Source organism: Lepidochelys olivacea (assembly GCF_965140295.1).
Source record: "Lepidochelys olivacea isolate rLepOli2 genome assembly, chromosome: 27".
Lineage (NCBI taxonomy): Eukaryota > Metazoa > Chordata > Testudines > Cheloniidae > Lepidochelys > Lepidochelys olivacea.
Genome location: NC_140437.1, coordinates 11,776,267 through 11,795,785, shown reverse-complemented (window position 1 = coordinate 11,795,785; position 19,519 = coordinate 11,776,267). Strand labels below are relative to the sequence as shown.

The following is a 19,519-nucleotide window of genomic DNA, read 5'->3' as shown; positions in this document are numbered from 1 at the left end:
AGAAATCTGCACTCCAGAACGGAGGGAAGGACTTGTGGGCAGGGGCCCCGTGGATGGGAGTCAGAAGACCCAGCCGCCACTGAAGCCAAGAGGAGACAGCATCGCCCACTGGACCAGGTATCCAGAAATTCTATTCCCGGCACTCCCTGAGTCACCTTGGGCAAGTCACTTCCTCACCCCTTTGTGCCTCAGTTTCCCCTCCTACCATTTGTGTACTGAGACTGGAAGCCCATCAGGGCAGGGACTTTCTCTGTGTATGTACAGCACCTACCACAACAGGGCCCTGATCTCAGTTGAGGCCTCTAATGGCTTCAGAAATTATAACGATGTCATGCGGTTCCCAGGGACTGCGGAGATGTACTAGTCAGCTGTTATCTAGAGCTTTGCACCGGTCGATCTCAAAGCGCTTGACCAAGGAGGGCAACTTCGTCACCATTCTTGCAGGGGGAAACTGAGGCCTGGGGCTAAAATCGCCTGTGGCAGGTAAATAAGAGGAGGGCAGGACCAGCTAGCTTTAATATTCGATGGGGTCAGTTAAGTCTGCGTGTGGATTCGGCTAAAGAAATACGCAAGACAAAAGTTATTACCAAGAAAATAAATAAATACCCCCCACCCCACCGGGTTACTAACAAACCTGTCTGGTGATCAGATCAGAAGGCACCTGTCCTTCCCGCCTCGGCTCTCGCACCCAGGCAGGCAGCTTGTTTGCGGGCTGTCCACTGTCCACACACAACCCTCCTACTCTTACCGATCTTTGTTCTAATGGTTTTTGAGCAACAGGTATGACCCTAAACCGCAGAGCTGGCTGGCCCCATGTTTTGAGGATCCCCCCGGACCTGGATTTTGCCGACTGTCTCCAGAGGCACCATTTCAGAAAAATTCCAGGAGCGGATATAGAACATTATATGTGATCACTTCTATCCTGCAAAGCTGGGGCAGGAGGCAAAAAGTGGAGCCGATAGACCTATGAAAAGTTGGGGTGGGCGAACCGAGGTCTGGCGGTGGCAATTACCCCCCTTACCTGATATCTAGTGATGCCCCTGGCTGGTTCCACCTATCCAATCATTATGGTTTTTATTTTATTTTGCTGTCACTTTATAAATCCTAAAACCTACAGTTGAGGTCTATGGTCCAGAGCCTCAAAAGTATTTATGACAGGTTTCAGAGTAACAGCCGGGTTAGTCTGTATTCGCAAAAAGAAAAGGAGGACTTGTGGCACCTTAGAGACTAACCAATTTATTTGAGCATGAGCTTTCGTGAGCTACAGCTCACTTCATCGGATGCATACCGTGGAAACTGCAGCAGACTTTATATATACACAGAGAATATACACAGTTTCATATTCTCTGTGTATATATAAAGTCTGCTGCAGTTTCCACGGTTTGCATCTGATGTAGTGAGCTGTAGCTCACGAAAGCTCATGCTCAAATAAATTGGTTAGTCTCTAAGGTGCCACAAGTACTCCTTTTCTTTTTGAAAAGTATTTATGTTACTTAACTCTCTAGGTTCCACCACATCCCCAAAGTATCTGAGGGCCTCACCTACAATAACAGATGTATTCTCAGTGTGGGGTATTATTAATCTAACCTTATTGGACAGGTGGGGAAACTGAGGCACTGAGCAATTAAGTGACTTGCCCAGGAGGCTGGAGCAGAGCAGGGAATCAAGATGTCCTGTGTCCTACACCAGATGTCCTGTGCCCAGATGTCCTGTGTCCTACACCAGGGATGTAACAAGACCCTCCTCAAGGGTGCCTCCTTCAACCATTTGGACCTTAAAGCTATTGATTTCCAGAGGTGCCGCAATTCCCCTTCAATACCACCACAATCACAGACTCTAAGCTGGGGGGGAAGTCGGGCAGCTTTTCCGACCATTGCTGGGACATTTGCAAAAGTTCAAATTGGGAGGGGGGAATAATCTATCCGGTTCGGAGCCGGAAGGCGGGGGCTGGGTCTGTAAACTGAGCTGAATTTTCGGCAGTGAGACAGCTGTGCATTTGCTTGGTGCAGATCTCCCCAGAAGATTCCTTCTGCTCTGGGTCATCCAGAGCGGTGGCCCACTCCGGACGAATCCATCTCGGGTTTTCTGTGGGAGCAGGTAAGGCAGGGCATGTGGTGGCTTCGTCTCTTTCAGGTAGGGCATCGGAACCATGCCGATTTTTGGACTGGGCTCGCTAAGGTGCGCCTGTCGTCCTGGGACGGCACTGATCTCTCCCGCGGCACCAAACTGGCCAGTAATTTCCTCGGAAATTCTGCCCCCGCAGCCAGCCAGCCCTGAAATAACTCATCAGTCTTTGCTGGGGAGCAGCTGTGGATTCACGGTGGGGAATTAGTGAGTTAGTCTCTACGGTTGATCCAAGAAGCCCACTGAGCCCACCAAGCTCATTTCCCTGGTGGACACGCCTCCTGCCCCGAACCCCAGACACGGGTTAAGGGAGAATCTGATGCTCTAGCCCAGGGAGGTGATGGGCTCCGAACCCGCCCTGCTGCACCCTCGTCCCCACCCCGCTGGCCCAGTGGGGAACGATGAAGAAAGATGGCCAGGAACATCCCTGTTCCTGAGCCGGTTGGTCCCTATTGAGATTTCCCCTGGCCTAGGCCAGTGAGGAGAGATGCCCCAAGCTGCTCCAGGGAGCTGCTGAAGGTGATGCCAGGCACCTCTGCACAGAGAGGGCAGCTCAGGACCGGGAAGGGGGATGCAGCCTGGGCACGGAGCGGGCAGCTGGGTGAAAAAGGAAGAACGCGCAGGGATGGAGGGAGGTGCCAGCTGGCATCCCCAGCTCTGTGCGCTCCTGCGGCACGCTTCACGCTGCCTTCCTCATGCCCACCTCCCTCTGCCAGCTGCCGGGATCTGGCCCCGGGCACAGCCCTGGGGCTGGCTTGAAGGGGGACCCAGTGCCCACTCCGGGCACTAAAGAGGCTGTGTTTAGTGTCCTGGGCACGGCCCCGCCTTGGGCTGCTCTCTCAACCCTCCCCATGGCCACCCTAGCCCTTCCTGGAAGGAAATGGGGGGCCACTGCCCCCCAGCCACGTGTCCAGGGCAGAGAAGGGTTCTCCACTGGGGGTGCCCCTCGGGAATGTCTACAAGAAACTCTCTAACTCTGGCAAAGTTGGTTAAAACTCAGGGGGAGGGGGAAGGGGATGTTCACCCAGTTCCCTGCCTCCCCACACCCTACTGGCAGCTCCAGCTAGCGCCTGCCCTTGGGGGGACGAGACCTGTCTCGGGCCGCAGCTCCCCCGAAGACAGGCCTGGGACGCAGGCAGGGGATCCGGGTTCCTTGGCTTTGAGACGTCGTGGTTTGTGCAGGAGGGAGGGCGGAGGGGAGGCGGGTCGGCAGTGCCCTCCGCGTGGGGCAGGGTGGGGAGGCCTTCGCTCCCAGCGTCCTAGTAAACCCAGCTGACAGGGACCCACTGGGGCTCTGCGCGCAGCCTCTCCAGGGCCTCCTGCAGCTGCTGGAATGTCCACTCCAGGTTGTCGTTGACCAGGCTGAGGTCGAAGTAGTGGCCGTAGCCACGCTGGATGCGGCAGCTCTCATCCACCGTCCGCTTCAGATCCGCCTCCTGCCCAGACACAAGCACGGATGCTGCCCGTTAGCCTTGCCCCAGAGCTCTGCGCACAGGGGTAAAGAGCACACGCCTCCAGGGGGGGGTGGGGGGGGTCCCAAAAGAGCTTTGCAAAGGTAAGCAGAGGTGCAAACGACGCAGGGCTCGTTTCACCCCACCCCCGGGATGCAGCCACCTTTGGTGAGGAGCGCAGCAAGCTGTCGGTACGGGGATCCCAGGACTAAGAGGCATCTACCTCTGGGGTGGAGCGTGGCAGCCTTTTATACAGAGATCCTAGAGCGGAGATGCGGCTACCTGTGGGGAGGGGCATGGCCGCAGTTGGAACGGCCACCCAGAAATGCTACTCAGCTCTTTGGGACAGGATATGAAGACGGATCCCGTAATCAGCTGAAGACAGATGGAGGACGGAAGGAGGCAGAATATGATCAATTATAAGCCCGGAAAGATTCTAGGGGCAGGGACAGCGCCAGGCACGAGGGGGCCCACGTGCAAAAAGCATCCATGGGAAATGTAATGATTGGCAGCTGGGGCAGCACAGTGCCCTCTAGCACCATGCTGCGGCACTGCACTCAGCAGGGGCTGGCGAATCCCCACCACGGCCCCCTGCCCTCCTTTTGTCTTCCCCCAGGGGTTGCCCACGCCAGCCCACCCCTGCTTCGCCGCAGCCTGGCTGTGCCATTCCCTGGAGGCCAGCGGCAGACGCTGCATGGGACACCCGCCATGCCAGCCATCCGAGCGGGTCAGGGGGACAGCCCAGCTCTCCTGGGCGGCTCTGGGAACGGACCGCACCGTGCACTTGGGGAGGAGATCTCCCTGCTGACCCCTCTGGATGGAGAGTCCAAACTGTGGCCGCGTTCAGGGAGGCGCTGGATGGGGAAGCGCTGAGCACCTGCCTCTAAAGGGGCCATTAAGGCCACCAGGAAGAACCAACAGGGGAGCAAGCCCCGATCCCAGTGCATGTACTTGTGGACAGAGCCGTGTGCATACAGGGGCACGCCCCGTGGAACCCGGGCCTGCCACAGCTCAGCCACCCTGGGTCATGTGGGCCAAAGACATGGCATGGGCCAGGTGATCAGGGAAGGCCCTATGACCCCAATGTCTCGTGGCACCGCGTGGGGGAAAGGGGGTTTGACCCCCTGCTCTGGTTGCACTCTGTGGGGGTACGGGGCTGGCGTGGACTCACCGTGAGCTGCTTGGTGGCCACACCGCTCTCCAGCGCCGCCTTGTTCATGGCTCGGAGTGTCTCGTAGTCCGGGGCTTCGATGAAGACCACGTAGGGGACGAATTCAGCCGTTCTCAGCACCTTCACCGCCTGGGTAACACAGAGCCAGGCTGTCAGTGCAGACCTAGGACCAGCGAGCTTCCAAAGGGGACAGGCGTGAAGGGGGACCATGCAGCCGGGGTGCTGGGAATGGGACCCAGAGCTTTTTCCCGCTGCTCAGATCCAGCCCTGGCAGGTAGCGACCAAAAGGTGTTACCAGCTATAGCCGTGGGGAGACAGTGTTTCCCAATGGGTAGGCCACACGGCTGGGAACCAGGAAACCTGGGTTCTGCTCCTGGCTCTGTCATTGACCTGCTCTGTGCCTCAGTTTCCCCTCACACCATTTGTCTTATCAGTTGCATTTTTGGGCAGGGGCCCTTCCCCTGCGTGTGGGCACCACCCGCTAGGTGTGCGATCAGGCTCAGCAGAGAGGCCTGGTACTCAGTGGGCCCTGGACTGCGCTCCCCTCCCAGTCAGGGCTGGGACAGGTGGCTGGGGTGAGTACAGGGGAAGCTTGCCTCAGCTTTGCCCGAGAGGTGGCTGTCCTCCAGAGCTTCAAGCCAGAGCCCAACCTCCCCTCTAGTATAACTAGGGGCTTCCCAGCTGGGCCTGTCCCCGTAGCACGAACCTGCGGGTTCACATCCAGGATGCACATCTTGCCGGACTCCACCACCTCATGGATGGAGTCAATCTTGGTGCCGTAGAGGTTCCCCTCGTACTCCCCGTGCTCCAGGTAGCGGCCAGCCTTGATGTCCGCCTCCATCTCCCCCCGCGACATGAAGCAGTAGACCTGGCCGTTCCTCTCGTGATCCTTGGGCTTCCGCGAAGTGTCTGCCAAGGGGCACAGGAATAACGCGGTGAGCGTGAGTTACAGAACGACCGGCGAGGGGACCAGACCGGAACCTCAGACCCAAACACCCCGCAACTCCGGGAACCCAGAGAGCCTGTGCCCAGCTCTGGGATCTTCCCTGTAATGGGCAGAACCAGAAGCCCAGGTCCAGACACCCCTCAACTGTGGGATCAAGCTGCGTGATCAGCTTGAATCAAAATCATCATCCAAAACTTGGGAACCAGTCCCCAGCCCTTGCTGTGTGGCTGGCCCGTCTCCCTACACTGGGCTGAGCCAGAACCACAAGCCCAAACACCCACAAACTTTGGGAAACTGCGGATCCAGCTGCCACCCGGCTGAACGGTGCATCAGTGTCGGAAGCCAAGTCCTGCCTTGTGATCTCAGGGACAGCTCGTTTGATTTCCAAACGCTTACGGGGAGATTAGAGCGGCCCGTCCCACTGCACCCCCCTCGGGGTGCTTTGTCGTCTGCAGCCCATCTGGCAGCAGCAGGATCCTGAAATTCAAGGGGCAGACACACCCCACATTCCACAAGTGGAGGACTCATGGGGGTTCAAGGCAACGGGTCTTGCCTGTGGCGGGGCAGGTATTTTGCCCCCCACCCCTCCCTCCTGCCATAGAGCCCGTCCCTTCCGCAGGGACGTGGATGGAAGGCAGATGAGGTGCAGGGTGGCCGTTTCCTCACCAGGGGGTGCTGCTCCATCACAAACAGGCTTACCTGGCCCTTACCTCTGGTCAATTACGGTCACAGGTGATTCTCCACAGTCTGCCTGGCTGGCTCTCCAGACCCTGTGCTGAAGGACGGGGCAGGGACTTTTCGTCCCCAGGACCTGACAGCTCTAGGGCTCCCCCAGCCTGCCCTGCCCAGCGCTCCGGGTGCCTTCATTCCAAACCTCCATGTGCATCCCCTAAGGCCGGCCGTGCGTGGGGCAGGGATGCCCACACCAGCTGGCCGCAGAGCACGCTAAGAGGACCCAGAGGCGTGAGTCACGTGAGGCCAGGCCACGTGGCACAGTCAGCCCCAGCCCCCTCTGGAGCAGGGGTCAGATTAGGGAAAAGAGATCAGGGTGCACATCGGGGTTAGCACTGGCTCCAGGGGGCAGAGTCTTTACTCACACGGGATGGTGGTCCCGTAGCGGGCCTGGTCCGACATGATCAGCTTGTTCTTGAGGCTGCGTCGCCCGACGCCCTGGGCCCCGATCAGCACCAGGGTTTTCCTGCGGAACGGGGGCATGCGGGCCACCTCCTCGTAGATCAGCAGCTCATGCCGGTCAAACTCTGGGCCGGATGGGGAGGACAAAACAGTCAGCGCTGATATGGGGACGGGGCAGCGTGTGCCCAGCCCCGCCGGCGCAGGGGACGGGGTGAAAGGGGGAAGGATAATTTTGGGATTCGGGGCAAGAGCCGGCCCAGGAGGAGGAGGAGGGGGATGCCTGCCCAGGGCCTGGGCAGCCTGGGGCACTCACCCGCATTTTTCGTGGTCAGGTACATCATCCTCTTCTTCTTCTTCCCACTGATGCTGCCGCACAGGGCACCTGCCGAGAGCAGAACGGACTCATTCAGCCTTGGGCAAGCCCAGCGGGAATCAGATGCTGCCACAGGCAACCCCAGCAGGGATCGGGGTGCTGGCCTGGCTGGAGATATTCCCCAGGGCAGGGCCACTGCAAACCCCTAGGACACAGCCAGGGTTTGTGGGGGCGCATACCCTCCTGCAGGCACTGGCCACCAGGCTGGGCACCAGCCTGGCTCAGGGCCCTGGCCGTAGGGAGCAGGGAGGGTTTGGGCAGCAGGGCTCCCCCGCCACGCTCTTGAGATGGGGAGCAGGGCCCTGCGTGCACTGGGGCCAGCCTGGGGCATCCGTGGGGGTCTCCTACCAGATGTGGGGGGGACTTCAAGGTCGCGCTTCACAAACGCCTTCCGCTTCTCCTCCAGCAGCTGGCTCGGGATGAGGCCGGCGCTGCCGCCCTCCACGTGGCAGGCCTGAAACGGCACCAAGGCCCGGTGAGCCAGCCAGAGTCCCCATAGCCACCGCCCGTCCAGCCTGGCATACTGGGGCCCCTTACGGCCCGCACCAGGGGCCCCCCGCAGCCTCCACCCTCTGGAGCACCCCTGCCCTAGGGCCACCCACACCCCCATTTCCAACCCCCTCCAGGGACGACCCACAGTGCCATCCCCCCAGCCCCCATGCCACCACCCTGGGGCCACCCACAGCCCCATCCCCACAGCCCCCTCACCACCCTGGGGCCACCCACAGCCCCCCCACCACCACCACCCTGGGGCCACCCACAGCCCCTTCCCCACAGCCGCACCTGCCCTGAAGCCCCCCCACAGCCCCATCACCACAGCCCCCCACCCGCCCTGGGGCCACCCACAGCCCCATCCCCACAGCCCCCCACCCGCCCTGGAGCCACCCACAACCCCATCCCCACAGCCCCCCACCCGCCCTGGGGCCACCCACAGCCCCATCCCCACAGCCCCCCACCACCACCCTGGGGCCACCCACAGCCCCATCCCCACAGCCCCCTCACCACCCTGGGGCCACCCACAGCCCCCCCACCACCACCACCCTGGGGCCACCCACAGCCCCATCCCCACAGCCCCCCACCCGCCCTGGGGCCACTCACAGCCCCATCCCCACAGCCCCCCACCCACCCCGGGGCCACCCACAGCCCCATCCCCACAGCCCCCCACCCGCCCTGGGGCCACTCACAGCCCCATCCCCACAGCCCCCCACCCACCCCGGGGCCACCCACAGCCCCATCCCCACAGCCCCCCACCACCACCCCGGGGCCACTCACAGCCCCATCCCCACAGCCCCCCACCCACCCTGGGGCCACTCACAGCCCCATCCCCACAGCCCCCCACCCACCCTGGGGCCACCCACAGCCCCATCCCCACAGCCCCCCACCCACCCTGGGGCCACTCACAGCCCCATCCCCACAGCCCCCCACCCACCCTGGGGCCACTCACAGCCCCATCCCCACAGCCCCCCACCCACCCTGGGGCCACTCACAGCCCCCCCCCCACCACCACCCTGGGGCCACCCACAGCCCCATCCCCACAGCCCCCCACCACCACCCCGGGGCCACCCACAGCCCCATCCCCACAGCCCCCCACCCACCCTGGGGCCACTCACAGCCCCCCCACCACCACCACCCTGGGGCCACCCACAGCCCCATCCCCACAGCCCCCCACCCGCCCTGGGGCCACCCACAGCCCCATTCCCACAGCCCCCCACCCGCCCTGGGGCCACCCACAGCCCTATCACCACAGCCCCATCTCCAAACGCGCCTCTCCCCACTATGGGGCCATTCACAGCCCCCACCCCAGGAGGCCCCTGCCCAGCGGCCACCCCAGCCCCCATCCCCAGACCCTCACCCTCCAGCCGGCTGCCGCTGAGCTCCCTGACTGCCCTCAGCACCATCCCATCGACCAAACCAGCAGTGACCATGGGGTCCCCTCGCCAGCCCCTCCGTGCCTTGGGGATGGGGGTGTTCCATGTGGCATGACCCTCCCCACCTGAGTAACCCATCCCCCCCATCCAAGCCATCCCAGGGTGCAAGGCAGTACCCAGGCCTGGGTACTGCCAAGCGGTGGGGGATTCGGGGCCACCCAGCTGTCCTCACCTGCCACCAGTTGGGGTCGTCCTGGTTGACAATCTGCAGCAGGTCCCCGGCAGTGAATTTTAACCCTGCCTCCTTGCAGGGGATCAGGTTATCACTGGCTGGGTCGTAGTCAAAGTGGGACTTCACAAACACCTATGGGGAGAGCGCAGGGTCAGCCCCAGGCAGGGAGAGCAGAGGGGCCCTTGCCGTCCTGGGGCTCCCGGTTCCTGAACTGAGAGCCGAGCTCTTTGGAAAATCCAGGCCCCGCTGGGCAGTGCCGAGCGCCTGGAAATCCAGCCCGGAGAATTCCCATTTCCCCGGTCCCTGGCACGGGCTGGAGCCGGGAGACAACCGACCCTGCTCGTGAGCTCCATCGTCAAGAGCCAGGGAAAGCGTGTAAAGCGCTGCCATCCCACAGACCAGCTGGTCTCAACCGGTGGGTCAGCACCCCGTTTTAATGGGGTCACCAGGGCTGTCATTCAACTTGCTGGGGCCCGGGGCTGAAGCCAAAATCCAAGCCCCACCGCCCAGGGCTGAAGTCCTCAAGCTTCGGCGCCCCGCCCAAGGCGGGGGGGGAGTCTCAGGCTTCAGTCCCCCTTCCTGGGGGCTTGTAGTGATTTTTGTTGCCAGAAGGGGGTCGCGGTGCAGTGAAGTTTGAGAACCCCTGATCTAGACCAAAGAACAGAGCTGGGAGTGGTCCGAACGCAAGACAGACTGACAGACCGGATAAAACAGCCTCCGGCTCTCACTCAAGGAAGGGGTCACAGTTATGCCTGGTGAACAAGAGGAGCCGAGGGCCAGAAATCAATGAACCAAAATCAGGGTGTCGGATAATAGGCCTAATTGGTGGACCCAATAACGATGGGGGTGAGATATTCCACCCACCACTCCCTTTTGGGGTATGTAAGAAAGAATTTTGGAGACAAATTGATTCCCGTCTCTTTCTCCTCTCTCCGGTGCCTTCTGTCTCATAAGAGATTGGCTTAGCGGGCCAAGACTGCTGAGATCAGAAAGAGGCCATTAACAGCAATGCCCGAAACAGCCCCACGTGGCTACAAGTGTCCCAGGCCTCGGAGCGCCTGACCAGACCACGTGCCCGGCCTGTTTTTCTCCAGTCACGAGGTTGCAAGTGAAGTCGACACCATAGAGAGAAGCTGCGTTTTCCAGCTTTGCTGTGCTTTCCTCTCTCCTTTTGTGTTTGTCTTGGCTTGTCTTCTGAGAAAGGGGAGCGGATTTTAACCAGCCCATCCCCACCAACTTCTCCTGTTGGCCCCGGACGGGAGGGTAATCACCCTCTTGAATACCATCCCGGAGACTGTCAGACCCGGGGCCTTGTCCTTAGGAAACTCTCCCCAGCTCAAGGGAACGCTGGAGGCTGTTAAAGCGAAAGCCTGCCTTCAAACCTGACTCTTCAAATGCGTCTTTTCTGTCCCTTTAATAAAGAGTGCCTAGGGTTTCCAGTGGGGGTTTGCCCTGGGACTGGCCGGCTGACGTCTCTGGACACCAAACCCTGACCCGAGTCTGACGCTGGTTAATGCTGGGCAGTGACTGGGTTACAATAATGCCTTTGGCCCACAGAGTCCAACTAGATGACTCGGACAGACCTCCAGCTAAAGCCTCCGTCAACTCCCCATGTGCAGACCATGGGGTGCTTGCAGGGGGGGCACAGCCAGGCCCCTCCATCGCTCCCCAGACTCTCGGCTATTGATGACAAAGAGTCTCAGGCTCGCTGTTATGGCTGCAAAGAAAACCTTGGAAGGGCGAGAGCCAAGCGTAACTGACCCCTGAGCTTGCCCCGCCAAGAGCAGCGGTGGAGGGGGGGCCGGGGAAGCACCGCTGGGATCTGGGGTGGAGGTGGGACCCCCACAGGGAGCAGATGTGGAGAGGGGCCAGGAGAGCCCCATCAGGAGTAGGGGTATAGGGGTGGGCATGGGTGAGCCCCGCCTGGAGCAGGGGTGGAGGGGGACTCTGCCCTGCTCCCCACTGTGAGGTAACAAGCCAAGACAAGCTCCAAATAGCAAATGGAGACACAGGGACTGGAGATCAGCTCATCTCCTGCTTGCCCCCTCGCTGCCAGGCTCCTTTCAGCGCCCGGGCCCCACGGCGCATGGCGCCGAGAGAGCAGATGCCAGGGCCGGCTGACAGGCTCTGCTTTGTCCTCAGCCGGGGGAGAAATGTGTCCAGAGAGTTAAAGGCAGGTGACGTGCTCCTGTCTGCATCGAGCAGCTCTGCCCCCATGCCCGCCACCCCGGTTCAGTTCCTGCCTGGCATCGGCTGGCAGGGGCCAGGCGATCAGGCTGAAGCGGGGTGCGGCAGGCAGTGCTGGAACAATGTCTTGGATACAGGCTAGAAGGGAAGATGAGCTGCCTGGAGGAGCAGGCCATGATCCCCCTAAATTTCCCTCCCACCCCTGCCACCATGCCTGCCCCCTTTAAATTCATCCCCCCACACACAGAGCCTGCCCCAGCCAACCCCAAATTCAACCCCCTGCCATGCCTGCTCTGCCCACCCCTTAAATGTATTGCCCCCCCATGCCTTCCTCAGCAACCCCTTAAATTCCTCTCCCGCTGTGCCAATAACTGCTGGGCTCTCTTCCCAGCCCTGCCATCGACTCCTGGTGTGACTCTGAGCAAGTCTCTCAGACACACATGCACGTGCCTCAGTTTCCCCACCTGGATAGCACTTCCTGCGGCCACCACCCAGGGGAGGCCATGCAGCCTCTGTAATGGGAGCGGGGGGTGCTCAGCGCCTCTGAAACCCTTTCGTTGGGCCCAGCCCTGCCCCGACATACGCCACACGGTTCCTGGGGCAGCCCCGGGCCGGGTGCAGAGCTGGGGTCACGGAGCAGAGCTGGCTGCAGTTCCTGACACAGGGGCGGGAGTTGGCCCAGTGCAAAGCCCACAGGGCATGAATCAGGGCCGAGCAGGGCCCCACTTTCCCCACCCAGCCCACAGGCTCTCTCAGGGAACATCTACCCTGCAGCCGGAGTGTCATAGATTCATAGATATTTAGGTCAGAAGGGACCATGATGATCATCTAGTCTGACCTCCTGCACAACGCAGGCCACAGAATTTCACCCACCACTCCTGCAAAAAACCTCACACCTATATCTGTGCTATTGAAGTCCTCAAATTGTAGTTTAAAGACTTCAAGGAGCAGAGAATCCTCCAGCAAGTGACCCATGCCCCATGCTACAGAGGAAGGCGAAAAACCTCCAGGGCCTCTTCCAATCTGCCCTGGAGGAAAATTCCTTCCCAACCCCAAATATGGCGATCAGCTAAACCCTGAGCATATGGGCAAGATTCACCAGCCAGATACTACAGAAAATTCTTTCCTGGGTATCTCGGATCCCACCCCATCTAATATCCCATCACAGGCCATTGGGCCTATTTACCATGAATATTTAATTACCAGAACCATGTTATCCCATCATACCATCTCCTCCATAAACTTATCGAGTTTAATCTTAAAGCCAGACAGATCTTTTGCCCCCACTGCTTCCCTTGGAAGGCTATTCCAAAACTTCACTCCTCTGATGGTTAGAAACCTTCGTCTAATTTCTAGTCTAAATTTCCTGGTGGCCAGTTTATATCCATTTGTTCTTGTGTCCACATTGGTACTGAGCTTAAATAATTCCTCTCCCTCTCCGGTATTTATCCCTCTGATATATTTATAGAGAGCAATCATATCTCCCCTCAACCTTCTTTTAGTTAGGCTAAACAAGCCAAGCTCCTTGAGTCTCCTTTCATAAGACAAGTTTTCCATTCCTCAGATCATCCTAGAAGCCCTGTCATTTCCAGCTCGGGCAGACATCCCCATGCTGGCATTGAGCGAGTAGTCTGGGTCTGGGTTGAGAACCACGGGTCTAGGTGGCCCAAGGCTCCACTCACATGCCCCTGAGAGCTTGTCTTTTTTTTTTACTTCTGTGACCACATTTGTGAAAGCCAGACTTGCCACTCTCCAGATGTTTCACCTCGGCAACCAGCGTCCATTCTGTACCGGAGGGAAGGGACAGAACCTGTGCAGGCTGGATCTAAGAAGCAGGGAAAGTCCGCACTTGTCTTCCCAGACCCGTTAACTACCTGGAGTTAACGGGGAACCAGATACGGAAGCGGTCTCGACAAGCCCTGGGCAAGATACACAGCCTCGGCCACCTAGGCTGGTGAGAGGATGGGCAAGCACACGGTAAATCACAACTTGCCCAGGCTACGCTAGGATGTTAAAGCATGTTCGCTAAGGGCTTTGCTGGAAAGGGCAGGCTGGTACAGCTACCCCGGGAAACCCTCTAGCACTCCCTCGGCAGAGCCTGTTCACGTCCGGCTGCCTTTGCCGGTGCAGGGCGTCCTCGCAGAGCCACGCTGCATGGGGGAAAGCCGCATGGCACTGTGGGTGGGGGTCCCAGTGTCCCCGGCGCCACTACCTGGTGCACGGCCTTGTGGGAAATTTTTGCAGCGGCTTGTGGGGTACCATCCCCGCTCTCAGTGAACTGTGGGAGTTCGGGGTCAAGTTCCCACAGCTCCCGCCTATAATTGCCTCTTTTGGGGGGCCGCATTTAGCCTCACATACGCACACCCCTGCTCTGTCCCTCCCTCCCCTGTCGGGGAGCTCGCACCACGGCCTTTGCTGCCATCTGCCCACAGTCACTGCCTTCCGTGGGGTGTGATCCCAACACCAGCCAACCCCCCGGGTCCTGTGGCTCTCACGGGCACAGGCCCGGGCAGCCCTTGTGCAGAGCCCACCGCCCACCCTGGCAGGAGCATGGCCAGGAAGGGAGGGGTGATCAGAGCTGCTGGGACAAGGAAATTCTCCTGGGGGGGAGAGCTGGGGGATTAGAGAGGTAAACACACATACACACCCCTCCCACGAATGGGATTATCTGCCACCAAATCCAGCACAGACAGACAGACAGACAGCAACAACCCGGCAGGGAAACACACGGGCGCTTTCATATATAGTCCACAGCTTCACACACACACACAACCACATACAGGCCTGCATATTACACACACACACACACACACACGCCTTCATATATACTCCACAGCTTCACACACAACCACATACAGGCCTGCATATTACACTCACACACACACCCTCATATATACCACACAGCTGCACACACAGGTCTTCGTATAACACACACACACACACACACACACGGCCCACATTTATACCACACAGCTGCACACATGGCCCCCTATATATACACAGATACACACACACACACCTGCATATGTACTGCACAACTACACACATGCACACGCACAGGCCCACATCTATGCTACACAACTACACACACAGGCCTACCAATATACACCACACACACAAACACACAAGCCTGCATATGTATCGTCATCTCCCTGTTACACATGGTGAAACTGAGGCACAGAGTGGGGGTGGGGCTGTCCCAGGGTCACATAGCCAGCGTGTACCTAGACTTGGGAGCCAACAGGCAAACACACGTTCCAGGGGGAGCACACCGCAAAGACACTAGCAATCACACCCCTACACACCTATCCACCCCACCTCCCGGAGGCAGACACAAGCTCACGGCGCCCGAGAGGTCTGGGACTGAGGGAGCAGGTGATGGGAAGTCTTGACTCAAACTGGCCAGAACAATGAGCACTGAGCTGCCGCTGGGGTGTCACCGAGCACCCCCATTCCCAAAAGAGAGCCCAGACCGCAGCCCACACCCCAAGGAGAATCCAGTCAGCTGTCGGCCCCTCCCCTGGGTTTATCCAGAGGCCCCTGCAGCTGGGGAAGGCAAGAGAGGCCGACGCCCGGGGCACATTTGGTCCAGCTCTATTACGCCGCTGAGCACATTGAGCTGACAGCTGCTTATTAAATTCTTCCAGCTCCCTGCCCAAGGCATCCGCGCACAAATTCCCTGCTGGCCTTCTCGCGGAACGCTCCCCGGCTGGGGGCAGACCGGGGTGGGGAGAGGAGCAGAGAAGGGCAGGCACATGGAGATTTATAATGAGGTACAGCAACATATGTTTCTCAGGCACCCGAGGAGGGGTTATAAACAGGGGGTGCATATGCCCCATGTACCCAGGCATGGTGTAAAGAAGGGGTGCAGTGCATAAACCCCTGTGACAGCCTGCACCCCATGTTCACAGGACTATGATAAATGTTGTACAAAGAATCATAGAATATCAGGGTTGGAAAGGACCTCAGGAGGTCATCTAGCCCAACCTCCTGCTCAAAGCAGGACCAATCCCCAATTTTTGCCCTGGTCCCTAAATGGCCCCCTCAAGAATTGAACTCACAACCCTGGGTTAAGCGGCCAATGCTCAAACCACTGAGCTATCCCTCCCCCAAAGTATACCTTCTGAGGTATCATTTGAAAACTCATAATCTGCTGAACATTATTGTGCCGGTAAAAGGTGTGTATCAATATTGAAGGGAAAGTTATAAGATTCCACTGTATAACGTTACTCTGACATGCTCCAAGTTAAAGAAAAGCAGGCCCAGACCAGTTTTTCAGAGACAAAGCCACATTGGCCCCCACTATTACCTACTCAAGCAGCTATTCTCCAGCAGGGGGCGGGAGAGGGAAACAAGAAATTCACATTCAATCATCGGGACGGTTTAAACGTCACGTCCACAGCAGACTGCGCGTCACCGTGACTCAGCCAGGACGTTTCTAGCCCATGAAATTGAATTACAGAAAAGGGAGGAAAACACCTGACTTCACTCCCCTTCTTACCGTCTCTCTGCTGGCACCACCTCTGCTGTAAGCTTGGGGTGAGAAAAACCCCTTTTGCTTTTCAGCTCCTTTCACTTGCTAAGCTTGGACATGAGCTGGCGTTGTTCTCTCTTTATTTTCCTTTGTAACCCCTTCTGACTCTTATGCCTCATGACTTGCAATCACTTAAAATCACCTTTCTATAGTTAATCAATTCGTTTTACTGTTCAATCTAAACCAGCGTCTTTGGGGGACGATACCAAGATGCGCGCATATCATTTTCCTCTGACGAAATGACGGACTTTCGGGGAGCTTGTGCTGCAGAGAGAGCGGGCCGGGCAGTAGAGACCGGGCACGTTTCTCGGGGAAAGTCTGGGGCTGGCAATGTCCTGGTGTTCTCCCGCGGTGTAATTCATGAGTGGCTGGCTAGTAGCACTCTGCAGGGTTTCGCTGGGAGCATGTCACACGCTGGAGGCTGTGTGTTCACGGGCCAGGAGCGGCTGCTCACCAGCAAAGCAGCGTAAAAGGCATCTCAGTTCGGCAGTCCGGATCGCACCCTGGGGACCGTCACACCCCCACGTACCCGAGCGGGGGCCCTACCTGCCGGGGCGGGGGAGGCTCCTGGTAACTGGGTAGGATCTTGAGGACCACGCTGCCGGTGGCGTTCTTCAGCATCTCCTGCAGCACCTTGGGGTCGTTGCCCACCTCCTTGCCGTTCACCTCCTTGATGACGTCGCCCACGTGCAGCAGGCCCTGCTGGTCGATCATGCCGCCGTGCAGGATGCGGGCGACCACCAGCTCGCCCCGCTCCACCCGGAAGGTCACGCCCTGCGGGTGGAGGGGGGCATGCACCTCAGCGCCCGGCCCTGCCATAGCCAGGCCCCCGGGGACTCATGGGGAGCCCTGGAGCCGCAGCTGGGCCCATTGCTGCACCCCATCGCCTCCCCGCAACACCCAGCCCAGCCCCCCAGCCAGATGGGAGGGTGTGAAAGAGGGCGAGGGGAAGAGGGGAGTGAGGAGGAGGAGAAAAGAGAAGAAGGGAGAGGGAGGGAAAGAGAGGGGTGAGCTAGATGGGGAGAGAGGGGGACAGGGGTTGATGAGCTGAGGATAAGCGCAGCCATTTGTTACCCCATAGCCAGACAAAGCTGGGGGCAGAAGGGGGCTGGCCCCCCAGGCCCTGGGGTAGGCAAGGACTGTGTGTGATGGTGGAGCCTGTGGGAAGTGCCCCTCCAACCCCTCCAACCCCACACACCCCAATCCTCACACCTCCTCCCCTCAGACTCAGCCCCCCCCAATCCCTCCCCCCATACACACCCCCATCCTCGCACACTTCCTCCCCCACACTCCCATCTCTACCCCCCCGTTTCCCCTACATAGACACACCCCCCCCACACACACACACACAGACATCCCCTCAGCCTCCTCCCACACATGCACCCCCCCCCCACACACACACACACACATTCCCTTTCCCCTCCCTGCAGCGATGCTGAACTCCGGCGCCTCGCCAAGCGTGGGACAGACCGATTAATAGAGCGGCACTGATGCCCTGCCAGGGTGGGAGGAGGGAGGCCTGGATGGCAGCCGGCGCTGTGGGGGAAGAGGCTGCGGCAGGACCCCGGAGGGGCCTCCCCAGCCTTCTGTGCAGACACAGAGCTGGGGGGAAGGGGGCCAGGCCCACACTGGGCAGCCCATGTTACTAGAGAGCTGGTAATGCTCAGGACCATCCTTCCCGTGGGACGTGCACGCCCCTGCCAGGCTCCCCGTGGGCACCCGGCTGGCTGACAGGAGCCCCCACCCCAGCCACCCCGTCCCCAGGCTCACCAGGTGCTCAGCGGCCGTCTTGCGGATCCCCACCATGCGCACGGCATCCGGCGGCACCGGCTGGTTGTTGAACATGGGGTCCAGGAGGGGGCTGGGCGGGGGTGTCTCGTAGCTCTTGGAGGCCACCGAGTCGTGGGTTTCCAGGAGAGACTGAGAGCCCCAGCGCGAGGGGAGGAAAGGGAGGGATGTTAGCAGGGGAGAAGAGGCTTTGTCCACCGCACGCAGAGCGCAGACAGGAAACAGACTGGATCTCCCCCAGATCCTGGCCCACGTGGCACAAACCAGCTCCCAGCCCTCATGGCACAGACCTGATCCCAGCCGGATCCAAGCCCGCATGGCACAGACCAGCTCCCAGCCCTCATGGCACAGACCTGATCCCAGACGGATCCCAGCCCGCATGGCACAGACCCAGTCCCAGCCGGATCCCAGCCCACATGGCACAGACCCAGTCCCAGCCAATGCAACACAGCCTAGATCATGACCAGATCCCAGGCCGCATGGCACAGGCCGGATCCCAGCCAGATCTCAGCCAAACTCTAGCTGATGAGGCCCGAACCAGATCCCTGTCAGATCCCACCCTCCACCCTGGGCTGCTTTGCTCACACTGTCTGTGCTGGTAGCTCCCCACCCTCTCTGTGTACCCGGCTGCGGCCGAGCGTCTCAATCCCAGACCGGGAGCTTCCAGGGGCAGGGGCGGGGGCTGGATCTGGGGAGCTATTTGCCCAATCGGCCCCTGATCCCAGGAGCTGGTCCCATTGTGCTACCACCTTCCAGAGGATAAAGCATTGAGAGCAACATTGTCTGGATTATGGCATGACCCAGATCCCAGCTAGAGCCCTCCCCACCCCACCCCACCCCGCACACAGCCAGAAGGACGTGACCCTGGCCAGCCCCCCTGTCCCCCAGATCCCAGCCAGACCCCCTGCCACACACACACAGCCAGAGGAGCATGACCCTGGCCAGCCTCCCTGCCCCCAGATTCCAGCCGGACCCCCTGCCACACAAACGCAACCAGAGGGGCATGACCCTGGCCAGCCATCCTGTCCCCCAGATCCCAGCCGGACCCCCTGCCACACAAACGCAGCCAGAGGGGCATGACCCTGGCCAACCTGCTGTGACGAAGTGGGACTGTTCTTAATGTTTCCTCTGAATAGTGTGGGGGTGCCTCAGTTTCCCCATGCAGTTCTTAAGTATCTAGGTGGTGGGGTAAGGGTGTATGATCATTGCAGAGCCCTAGAGGGCTGACTTCACTGTGTGCAGCGTGTGTGGAGGGGTCTGGACACAGAGAATGGCCGACACCCTGTTTCCTGGCAACTGATGGCCTGCGCCCTTCCCCCCTGCAAGGTGAGAGCTAAAGGGCTGGAGAACAAAGGAATCAGGTGACCTCCTGGCCCGGGAAAGGGACAAAGCCCAGAGGAGGAGGGGCTGGAGGGGGAGGCAGTTTGGAGCTGGCTGGGGACAAGGAGTGAAGTGCAGACATGGTTGTCTGGCTCACTGCCCCCCAAAATGGACCCAGCTGAGGGGTCCTGTTCTCTGCACCTGCAAGCTCTGTGTTAGACCATGTTCCTGTCGTCTAATAAACCTTCTGTTTTACTGGCTGGCTGAGAGTCACGTCTGACTGCGAAGTTGGGGGGCAGGATCCTCTGGCTTCCCCAGGAGCCCTGCCTGAGTGGACTCGCTGGGGGAAGCGCACGGAGGGGCAGAGGATGCTGAATGCTCCGAGGTCAGA

General features: G+C 59.7%; 1 protein-coding gene across 3 annotated transcripts in view; it reads right to left on the bottom strand.

The window, feature by feature from the left end:
• Positions 1-1,416: 1,416 nt before the first annotated feature.
• MPP2 (MAGUK p55 scaffold protein 2) overlaps positions 1,417-19,519 on the bottom strand; it is a 29,262-nt gene continuing 11,159 nt past the window's right edge. For all 3 annotated transcript variants that reach the window (XM_084615845.1, XM_084615846.1, XM_084615847.1), the window contains 9 exons: positions 17,791-17,940; positions 16,567-16,794; positions 9,300-9,431; positions 7,548-7,653; positions 7,140-7,208; positions 6,790-6,951; positions 5,453-5,655; positions 4,747-4,875; positions 1,417-3,560 (listed from right to left, as the gene is read on the bottom strand). In XM_084615845.1, coding sequence (XP_084471971.1) covers positions 3,384-3,560; positions 4,747-4,875; positions 5,453-5,655; positions 6,790-6,951; positions 7,140-7,208; positions 7,548-7,653; positions 9,300-9,431; positions 16,567-16,794; positions 17,791-17,940 — 1,356 coding nt within the window. In that variant the 3' untranslated portion in view covers positions 1,417-3,383. The remainder of the gene's footprint in view (positions 3,561-4,746; positions 4,876-5,452; positions 5,656-6,789; positions 6,952-7,139; positions 7,209-7,547; positions 7,654-9,299; positions 9,432-16,566; positions 16,795-17,790; positions 17,941-19,519) is intronic.